The sequence below is a fragment of the Syngnathus leptorhynchus genome, chromosome 6, assembly GCF_054491065.1.
Source record: "Syngnathus leptorhynchus isolate UIUO chromosome 6, UIUO_Slep, whole genome shotgun sequence".
Lineage (NCBI taxonomy): Eukaryota > Metazoa > Chordata > Actinopteri > Syngnathiformes > Syngnathidae > Syngnathus > Syngnathus leptorhynchus.
Genome location: NC_141200.1, coordinates 7,070,096 through 7,081,711, shown reverse-complemented (window position 1 = coordinate 7,081,711; position 11,616 = coordinate 7,070,096). Strand labels below are relative to the sequence as shown.

At 42.7% G+C, this 11,616-nt stretch overlaps 1 protein-coding gene across 2 annotated transcripts in view; it reads right to left on the bottom strand.

The window, feature by feature from the left end:
• The window catches only part of shank3a (SH3 and multiple ankyrin repeat domains 3a), a 122,815-nt gene that overhangs the window by 37,506 nt on the left and 73,693 nt on the right, over positions 1-11,616 (bottom strand). The window contains exons 13-16 of one of the 2 annotated variants that reach the window (XM_085913332.1): positions 11,228-11,463; positions 10,660-10,823; positions 6,651-6,832; positions 5,125-5,148 (exon numbers count right to left, since the gene is read on the bottom strand). In XM_085913332.1, coding sequence (XP_085769458.1) covers positions 5,125-5,148; positions 6,651-6,832; positions 10,660-10,823; positions 11,228-11,463 — 606 coding nt within the window. The remainder of the gene's footprint in view (positions 1-5,124; positions 5,149-6,650; positions 6,833-10,659; positions 10,824-11,227; positions 11,464-11,616) is intronic. The other variant, XM_085913334.1, reaches the window with a different exon arrangement.

The window sequence follows — 11,616 nt, the reverse complement described above, 5'->3', positions numbered from 1 at the left end:
TTGCCTCAAGTCCCAAATTTTGCTGTTAAATCAAATAAGATAAAGTTGAACAAAACGAGTGGTTGAGTTTGCAAATGGTGATTCCCAAATAAGTCAACATTCACTCTACTTTTACCTTTCATTGCATATGTGACGGGGTATGTACAAGCCAGAACTGTGATGTTAGCAATTCTAATACGAATACAGCACAAAAGAGGTGGATGAGCTCTTCCACTAAAATCACAGACCACTGCATACAAAAAAAAAAACATTGACTGCAAAACCAGGTTAGCCAGTTTGTGATGATTACTGCGGTTACCCTGGCGACAGTGAGTGCCTTTTAGAAGAGATAGCCATTTGGACCACGAGATTAGATCAATAAAGAGAGAGAATCGGAGAACGAGGTTATCGTGAGGATGTGCAAAAGGGGGATGCATTTGTGCACACATAAATAGAAGGTGCGCTAACACACACGCACACACAAAGGTACAGTGTTACGTCGTAGTACATGCTCGTGTTGTGCTCCAGCGATGGTCAATGAATGCACAAAAGCGAGCCAAGCTCATTACCCGGAGACTGTACGCTTAAAAGAGCTGTATGAGGACGACCCTGCTAAACGGCGGAAGGCAGGCGCGTCGCGTGTGTGTATGTGTGTCTTTGTGGACAAAAAGTAACTAGACACATCTCAAACTCAGCCTCGAATCACTGGAGGAGCTTTTCCAAGTGAGTCACTCATCTTGATGGAGGAGAGAAGCTCTAAGAGTATAGGAAAACTATGTACAGACGATGAACACTTAAAGGAGACGACTCTAGTTGAATGTGCAGGATGTGAATCATCCAATAACAGCAGGGATGGGGAAAAATATGGAATTGCCTTCATTTTTTCAGCTCGAATGAGCTTTTCATTTATTTATTCACCATCCAAAGCTATTAACAACATACTGTAGCCTAAGGCACACACATCGTTAACAGGGGCAGCACAATTGACTTCTTCTAGAGCACTTTGTCATCCTCAGTTCAATTCAACAATGCACTTTTACCTTCACCGTCATCGATGAAAATGGGATGCTCGTCCTCCTCATTAAACACAGTGTCAGCTTTAGGGCATGAGTGAATACAACAAATGTACGATTTTAGTACAGGTGCAGCTCAATAAATTAGACTACCATGAAAAAGGCATCCGTTCAAAAAGTGAAACGTAGATAGAGTATATGCAGATATTCACTTTTTGAACTGAACTCCCAAATGCCATTCATCAATAACTTTTTTAACCATATTAAATTTTTGGGAAATGCAGATACTGCTCACTGAAAATTTTTCAGGTATTTAAATAACATACTGTGATAAGTTATTGCTAAGACACAGTGACGACTGGAAAGAAATGAGTTAGTTACCATCCGAGTCCAGATGGTCATCTTTGGAATATAAGAAAAAAAGAATGATTACTTTGTGCAACATTCAAACTACCGTCATTGTCAAATGAAACGCAGTTTTCTGCAAATTTTCTGCAGATGCTTCAAGAAAACAAACACATCTGCCTTTCGTTTGACAGCGACATTGACTAAACTTTCTACAACACATACAACACATGTTGGGATCTACTTTATTACTGATATTTTTACCGCCCAAATCCGAACCGTCGTCCTTCACTATAAAAGTGTACAAAAACAAACAAAATCATAGATAAGTGGAATTTGTCCATGGAACTCAAAACTAAATTCCATAAATTTAGTTCAATAGATACTACTACTACTACTACTACTACCACCACTATGTCTCCAAGACTCTATGATTGGGAGCAAAAGGTCTACATGCACATCCAACATACTACACCTTTCTAATTAGATTTACCTATTGTGATCTCATCATAAGGATGCTCCTCTGGCAAAGCTAGTGATTAACAAAGATGTTAACGAGAGCACGCAGATGAAGATGTGTGTGTCTGTGTGTGTGTGTGGCCTGTGAGGTTGTTAACACACTAATTACACTTCAATTAATCACTGTCATGTTTGTAATGCAAAGCAATATGACAGTTAGCTTCAAGGTACAAACAGCCCATTGTGTTAATATTTCATACACACCCGCCGGACATTTCATTAGGTACACCTGTACGCTCCTATGAGGAGGCCCAATACAAGAGCGGTATCAGAAATTCTGGCTTTAATCAGGCTCTCTTATGCTCTCCCATGTAACAGAATCTTTCTTCGCTTTTAAGTCCGCTTGACTTCTTTTCGCCCTCTGTCACAAATTAGCACTATTACTATTAACGAGTCCATCCATTTATGAATACAGATGTGATGAAATGAATTATGTAGCAAAGACAGAGTCGTACATCTTTAAAATAGCTTCTCTGATGCCTCAAGGGGGACTACTGGTCATTCTCTGCTTAAGACTCATTGAATGCAATAAATAAGGTACAAGGGAACATTTTTTTTTCCAACTTTTGTCGATGGCGGCTCCCGAATATTAATGGCGATGCGTTTCTTTTATGCAATTTAAAATTCCACATGTCGTCATAACATTTCTGTGACAAACAAAAAACAAAACACCTCGAGGATCAACAATTATAGCACAAGCTCCCCCTAATACTTTTTTTTAGTGCAAATGAGCCACTGCTAAACAACTGGGGACCAGTACCGAATACGGCTTCCATTACCATGATGACAGGGAGAGCTGTGGAGTGGGACAAGGCGAGCGTCGACTCGCTCGAGGTATGAAGAAAAAAAAGAGATCTACCATTAAGACAGTCAGAGCATGAAGTGCATTTTCACTCGAGGAGGAAGCACTTTGTCACCTTGCCACCAGATTAGACTTTTCAATTAGTGGAGCGATTCCATGCATGTGGTGACACACAAAACACAAACATCATCAATTTTGGTGAACAACTAAATATGTGCTGCACGTGAGAATAATGCTAGTGACAGTAAACTGTGCATCCAACACTGCAGCTCTGCTTATCTTTTGCCTTTGTCATGAGGAGTTCCTATATGAGAATTTCACTTTGGAGGCTTTACTACGTAAATTAGCCGGACTGTTATATCACAATCCGGCAAAAGTCAAAACGAGACAGCTCATACAAGATAAACTTGGTTGTTTAATTTTGGCAATTCTCTAGAAAAACCAACCATCTGTACACAAACAATTAAAACGTCAATTAACCATCAGCGTTAAGTGCTTAATTTGGCGTCACGATGAAAAAGTCAATATTCCCCCTATCATAAAATGATGTACCAGCTGTTGTTTAGAAACCAAATTATTAGGTACTGCTAGTTTAACTTTAACTCCAACAACCATTCAAATGTTTACGTCCCCAAGATAACATAGGCGCTGGCAAATGGCACGCAATGTGACAGCCAGTGTTGCATAACAGAACCAGATGGTTTAGCCGCAATGTCCCACCAAGATCCTGGCAGCCATGTGCCCATGGAAGCATTTGTGAATGCATTCCTTGAACAATTTTTTCTCATTTGTGGAGGGATGAAGGATTGGTCTGCGCTGACAAGAAAAGTAACTGGACAGCAGATCCACACATTTTCTTTACTGATCGTCCACTAAGGTTTCGGGTGAGCCGAATCGTGGGCGAGACACGGAGTACACCCTGGACTGATCACATACCGACTAAACATATATATTCATAATATGACTTTCCTCAATCTTCTAACTGAATTTTCTGAAAATCAAAGGTTGTATATTTGGAGCAACCACACAAGTCTGGCTTCTGCTGGCTTATACTAACAAACAACACAAAACAACATAAATAGAACATATCCTAATTGCTTTATACAGCTTCCTGGAAGCCAATGTATGCACACCAAAACGAGTCGATGCAAACATTAACTATCAAAGGGGAATGGAGTAAAGAACTTTCCATTCATTTTGGTGGGGAAAGATTTGGCACTTGAGCATGGTCATAGAACGACTTGGCTTACAAGGCAACACTGTAATTGTATTGCTTTTCAATTGTATTGTATTTTGTGTTTTATTCCTCACATTAAAACTATTATCAGATCATTGTTTCATGGATCAACTGTCTCTCAAGTAGATAAAGTTTCACTCCAAAAACAGCAAACAGTATGCTCAGAGCTGAGAATCAAGCCGAGCACTTTTGGACTCTAACTCTTATGAGCGAACCGCTATCCACGAGGCTGCCCTTGAATCCTCATCTGCCTTCTGAAAAACCTGACACATCATTTGTATCTGTCATGGTTTTACGCTTATGTTCTATAATTGGGTTTCGTTATGCGTAACAGGTCTGGCTTGTTTGCCATTTGTATCAGTAATAAGAATGCAAATGACATCATTGTTACCATAAAGTAGACAAAAGATTCTATTAGGAACATGTGAGAGCATATGGAAGAATATCCACTGGCTAAGGTGTGCAGAAGGATATCATGGTGAAAGGATACCTCTTTATAGGATCATACATGAGACCAAATACTTTCATTCTAAGCTTCCTGGCATATGTGAAGAAAGTGTGAGTGATCGCAAACCAGAGTGCAGCAACTACTCACTCTCTGAAGTGTTTTCATTAAGCTAATGTGGGTATGAACCGCCATGATGGATGCAAAGTGGGAGAGTGGGGGCTCTCGAGTGGAGCTGGGGTATGCCCATGTAAAGGTGACGGGATGGGGGAAGAAAAAGGTCGCATGCTCAAGTGGGAGAGCACTCCAGGACAAGAGGAATTTGACAAGACCTGTTTGAATTTGCATGCACTCTCGTGGGACAAGGCTTGGGCATTGGAAGAAAATTCCAAAATGAATTTTTGGACTGCAATTTAAGGAATGACCGTTCTCTCTAAAGTCACAGATGAGATAAGAATGCTGCCACTATCTCCTTCCCCAAACCTACCATATCAAACACGTACAGTATGTCGCTGATCCTTGCTTACAGGTCGATAAAATGTTGCGTCAGAATTATTCTCACACTCCTGATTTCTGCCAAATCGTGAAGCCCCTGGCGTGGATACAAAACTGATTATTCTTGCTTGCTTACTTGCTATAGTGCCATGCCCATCCCGACAGCTTCACTAAACCCACTTGCGGTGATTCAAACAGGGCAGTTACACGGGTGTACTACACGGTGCACAAGGAGGAGTGAAACGTGGAGGACAGAGGAAAAGGTGGAGAAGAACAGAATGGCGTTTACCTTCTACGTCATTACAGTCAAAGTCTTGAGTGAGGCATGGATGGAGACAAAAACCACGCACACACACACACACACACATACAGATGAAAAGCTGAGCCACTGCTGCTCTGTACAAAGCAGAAAAAAGAAATGCAATGTTTGTAACATGAGTGGAGCGCAATATGAGGCAGAAAGATACATAGCTCTATGCTGTATGGGAAGAATGACCATTTTTATTTTGTGCAGTCGTGGCACTGCCGTTTTCTTAATGACAAATAGGACAGTACCATTTGGACACTGTGGCATTTCACATTCACATGGACGTTCTTGTTATGTCTTTTGCACGCCAACAAACGTGGAAAGATTAGCACACAACATTGATTCATGGTAACATGGTCATCAAAAAAACAAAACAAAAAAATGACATGATTTAAACATTTAAAAAAAAAATGGTACGCTTGGTCCTGTTGTCTTATATCAGTCGGATCAGTACAAATAAAATGGACAAACAAATCTTCACAAATTCGGGTGCAATTTTGTTCAAGTATTTATTTTTCCCTTTCAGTGTTTGACTGACAACGGGACAGTTAATTCCACTCGAGAATGAAAAATGGCTCAGCCTTACTTGTTCAATTTAACACTATGTCATTTGAGAAAATTATTTTGAGCTTCTGCTGTTTGACTGATTAAAGAACAGTTCATCCCACCCCCAGAATAAAAAAAATGTTACAGTCCAATGACCTTGCAGCAGCAGCATGCTAAGATAGAAACAGCCAAACACAAATACGACACTCCACGTTGCTCGAGGAACTTATTCACACTTTTTTCTATCCCGCCGCAGAGAGAAAATAGGACAGTCCTGTTGCCTTGAATCTGTTGCATCCTAACATACAAATCTCGTTAAGGAACAGCTCAAGTTCTACTAAGTGGCATTCTCATAGTGTTTGTCCATTTTAGCTGTGCACTTAATTGAGTCTGATGTAGTGATGGGATCATACAAACACACACACACACACACACACACACACACACACACACACACACACACACACACACACACACACACACACACACACACACACACACACACACACACACACACACACACACACACACACACACACACAGAAAACAGTACAGCAGCAATTCCCAAACAGGATGCAGTGAGAGATCAGGTTTGCCTCAGGAAATTGCCTAATTTTACACAATTTGTTGAAAAAATGATTTTATGAACTATAAATACTGTTATTGTTTTGATTTGGCTTGACTTTATTTTGAAAATAAAACGCAGAAAGAAATACAAATATCTGAGATATAAATTTCCCATACAGAAACATTGCATATTGCTGGTCTAAAAAAGTAGAGGAAAAAGTTCAAATGTTTTCATCCATCCATGTCAGCGACATCTCGTGACAGGCAGAATAATTAAATGCTCTGTTACTAGATTGTAATTCATTTTTTCTTGCAATTTTTGTTTGTCGGTCCGCCATAGTATTTTTCCTTATGTCAACAAAGGTCGAGAAACAGTGCAGTTGAGAAAATCTTACCTTTGACCCTCTCTCCCCGATTGAGTTGTATCTCCCCCTCTCCTTGCGGCGTGTAAGGCTTGACCACGATGAAGGTGCGACCCGGGACGGCGCTGTAGAGTTTTCGCTTGGGCCCGCGGGCGCTCATTAGCGCCGGCGGTGTGTGATGAGGCGGGCTTGGGTCTCGCTGCACCGAGCCGGGGCTGTAAACAAACACATAGGTTACCGTGGTGATCCCCGGCAGCTGGTAGCCAAAGCCCGTGGTCACGGACATGACCGTCCGCGGGGCCGCCGGCGGGCGACGGCCCCTGATCTTTGCGGAGGACAGGGAGAGATTCATAAAAGGTCTGCGTTCAAACAATAGCCGTTCCACGGGAGAGGATCCAGTGACAACCGAAGCAAAAGTAAGAGTGTCAGGTAGATAGATCCCATTGGAATTCCTTCTTAGTCATCCCGACTTGGCAGAAGCCCCCTGCGGAGAGGAGGGATGCGTATCCAGCATGTCTCCCCGCTGGCAGGTGGGACTACGGATCCCGACACCGACGGATCCCTCCTGTCGAAAGGGGGGGGGCGTGTGGATTTCTGCTCCCTTTCTCTTCGGGAACCCCTCCGCCTTCCGTCCTTCCTCCCCCCTTCCTCCTCTCCTTCCACCACTCCTTTACACACTCGGTCAATCCTGCTGCTACTACTGCCGCTGCTTCTGTTGTTGTGTTGCACCCCTCCCCTTTGACCGCTCGCACAAGCCCCTCTACGAGCATGCTACCCTTACACACGCAACCCCCTCCGACATATTGCACTGGTGTTCCCAATGCACACAATTGATCTTGAGTGTGTGTGCGTGTGTATATATGTGTGTATGTGTAAATATTGGCTTGTGCAACCGGGTAGGGAAGGGTGGGTGAACAGCTCAAGCCCATGTGGTTGAACTGTTGCTCCTCCCCTCCTTCCCTGGCGTCCATTCCTCCACTCAGCATCTCTTCACATGCAAGGTGAAAGCTGGCAAACTACAGCAGTGGCAGAGCTCCACCTAGTTTTCATTCATCCCTCCTCCGTTGCCACAAGTCTAGCCACGTGCTTTCAGCATCCTGCTCCTCCTCTTGCTCTCGCTTCGCCTCTCGGGCTCAAACACATTTAATACTACACAACATAAATGTGTAAAGCTCTCTATGCTCATGAAATTAAAATGCACCTGAAAACAACAAGCAAGGTCGGCTCAAATTGAGGCAGGGGTGGGACAATGCCACACCTCGCGGCTTTGTTTAAGAATTTACATGAGCTCTTCAAAGAGTTGAATGTTTCTGCTTGTAATGGTGCGTGCAACCGATGCAAATCAAGCACTGTGGCTTTTCTGATCTATATGCATGTACTATCTATCTATCTATCTATCTATCTCTCTATCTCTCTATCTCTCTATCTCTCTATCTCTCTATCTCTCTATCTCTCTATCTATCTATCTATCTATCTATCTATCTGTCTGTCTGTCTGTCTGTCTGTCTGTCTGTCTGTCTGTCTGTCTGTCTATACATATATACGTGTGTATATATACATATACACACACGCACGTAGCAATTCCCTGTATAAATATTACTGTTTGATTGAAAAATAATGAAGTCACAAAGATTGCTGAAATTCAATTTCAATTTAGTGGCCCATTAAACAAAGTAAATTACTTGAGTACTATCATAAGTAACTACAATGTTAGTCATGTGAATTCAATGAAATAGAATAGAAGAAAAAAAACACCGTTTTTGGATTGCAGTCATGCTGCACAAAATCGTGCTTCTGCCGTTCTGTTTGCTTAAACTGTTATAGTGGATCATCTTATTAATGGACTGATTCTTTAACCATTCAGATTTTAAATTCAAGCATGATCAAGGGTGCATGGGTGGCATTTTTGTACACTTCATAGTGCTGCTTTGAAAATGAATGAAAGGAGCTGCTTTGTCTGGCCATGCTGAAAGTTGACTGTGACCACTCCAACAGTGGCAGAGCTGCCGGCCTTTGCTTGTCTGCGAAATTACCGATGCTGTGGCGGACCTCAGTACCAAGCCTCTCACGAGTTAGGGTGATGTGTTTGCCCTTTGTGATGTCATACTCTCTTTGTATTTTTGATGATGTCTCTTTGGCCACAGTTGTTGGCAGACAGTCATGGAATAAAGTTGTGTTCCTGCCTTCTGCCACACTGTTGCTTTTTTTTTTTTTTTTTTATAAACAATGGATGAATTATCTATTCGTGTATCAAAGTTGAAAACGTTACTTCACACAATGCTTGTACAGTTAATAAAGGCGTTTAATGTCCATTATTTTCAATGGGGAAAATGCGTTAACTCGAAAATGTCCGTTTATTTTCGTTCAAAAATCTCTTTAGAGGACTGGCCCTCTCACTGATATTGATTCAGAACAATGCAGTATATTGCACTGATGTATTTTGTGCACGTCTGTCTTCCTTTTCTCAGTGAGTTGGCCCCATCAAATTGTATCACTCACATTATAACTTTCATTTACTTGATTGCTCCCTTCCGCCTCAACTCTATTCTTATCCATGACTTCCCCCTCCACACACACAAACCTTTCTCTCTCCATCCCCATCTACAAGCAACAACAGCTTGCTGACGGCTTTCCAATTACTATGGTGGCTGATGGTAGCGGGCGACCAAAGGGAACGACTCTCGCATGCTAATGTTTGAAAGGCAGTGTGGAACAACACCAAGCAGAGAGAAGAGGAGGAATGAGAGGCAAGGGACACCAGGATGCACAAAGACACGATTCCTTGGCGAGAGCTTCTTTTCGACCTACTGCCATCCGCGTGTGATATGCATTGTGAAATTTTAGAGGGAACTGCATAGCAGGTAACAGGTGTTTTAATATTCATATGTCAGTGGATAACTTATTTGCAAGGGAGGACCCAAGGATGATTCATTGGTTTCTGTACTGTACAGCATTGGGGATAGGAATCAGCGAGCATCAACACCAATGATACAACATTTAGAGGAGCAAGATTACATTTGATTGTTATTTCCCATTCTCTCGAGTAAATTCATCAAAAAAGGCCGAGGACGCTAATGTCTGTCAAGCATGACCAAAAAAAGCTCCTTGGCCATTTTGGCCTTGAAAGCGCATCAGAATTGACTTAACAATTACAAATAAATGACTCCTATCACACGAAGAGGATAATGCACTTGATTGGATTGGCGAGGCCACTCGACAGGTTAACACGCAGATAATGAGTCCATATTGCCGCCCCGGTGCGAGTGGCTATGACCCGAAGTTGAATGTGAAAATGTCACAAAATGGCATTCACGCAGACATTTATCAGCATTCACAACAGCTTTGTCTCAGCTGACGTGTTTTCAAAGGTGGGAAAAATATGAGAAATGAGAAAACAATTATCCTCTGAGACATAATGCAGTATATATGAATCAAAAATAGCAATGTAGTTCATAATCACATGTACACATGTTGGGATTTCTTTGAGGGTTAATGAGTCAAATTAACCCTGGATGCATGATTGGTGTTACCAAGAAACTTTGTGTTCACCTCATAACCAACCTTGCTGGCGTGTTTTAGTACAATATGAATGAAACATATCGCACAGGTCAACCGTCCAATACAAACTAAGCTGTAAACAGAAGGTCAGTAAACGATCCCCGTATTATTGAGGGAAAATATTCAAGGGTGCGCGTGTGGCCCATAAAGAGCAGCTGGCACATACCAGCAGCTTTTATGCATTTATGCTTTTATGCACCTTTATGCATTCACCTCACTCTGTAATTCTTTAAAGGGTAATGCGCACAAGTAGGAAGGTCTTAACTCTACGTATGCAGAAGGCCAATTAGGCCAGGATTCGGCGAACATGATAAGACCGACCAAATCCGGCCTGCCTTTTGCTCTCACTCCCGACAAGTGCTAGCGTTTGATTGATAGGGAGGAAGGGCGAGGACCTGCCAGGTGTTTTCAAAGGATGAATAGTTTGTTGCATCTACATGTAGACACAGCTCTCAGCCTGAAAGCCAAAGTATGCATCACAGACCTGAGTCTTCCCCGATGTCCATGGGGATAGCCGTGGCTGTGGGAACGTCTGGGTACCGGTCTGTCGTCATCATGCGAGTGATGCAAGGAAGGTGAGCGGGAATGAGAGGACCTGGAGCTGCCCGTGCTCTGAAGGCTGCTGTCGGGGAAGTCGCCATGACGACTCTGGACATCAGCAAAGGAGTACATATTGGAAGCAAATAAATTTGAGCTTATAAAATTCAAGCCATCCATTCAGCTTTCCCTGCATCTACAATTGTAAATACACTATCCTGATGAATATTGCGTCGGTGGACGAAGAATACATTTCATTCATCTGAGAGACTGCGTTTAGCATTATGCTGACCTTTGCTGTCAAGTAAAACTGACGTCAAAGTGACCACGGGCCCTGATTCTGTTCTAGAGTTGATCACATGAAGTTCACAATGCGAGACCTCGTGCAGTCAATTTCAAGAACAATTATCAATCTGTGCATTCAAGTTGTCCAATCATTCATGTAAGACTGTTGGATCACTTTCTTTTTTGTGTAGTTAAAAAAAATAGAACAGAAGCACAGTATACTGTCTTACCTCCCCAAAGCTGCCTCCCTGCTGCTGTCCGAAGGCAGGCAGGCTGCGTAACGACGGCACAGGGGAGTGACCTTGTTGTCGTCCGCGAGACTCTCGAGGCATCTGCCGGAATGCGTGGGCACCGTCGTTCCCGTTGAGGTTGTTGTCGCTTGCCGAGCGCAGCAGCGAGCGGGGGGACGGGGTGGGGCCCGTCACTCGGCGACGGTTGGTGTAGGAGGGCGTCTCTCGGAAAGGCACTGAGATGACACAAAACCCAACTTGAGGTTGAACTTAATCATTCATTTCAAAGCAATAGAAATTGACTCCCATAATATTCCCATTCAAAACAAATAATAGAAGGGGACGTAATGGGCTATAACGGCTATGACACTGTGGGAGAAATGGGACAA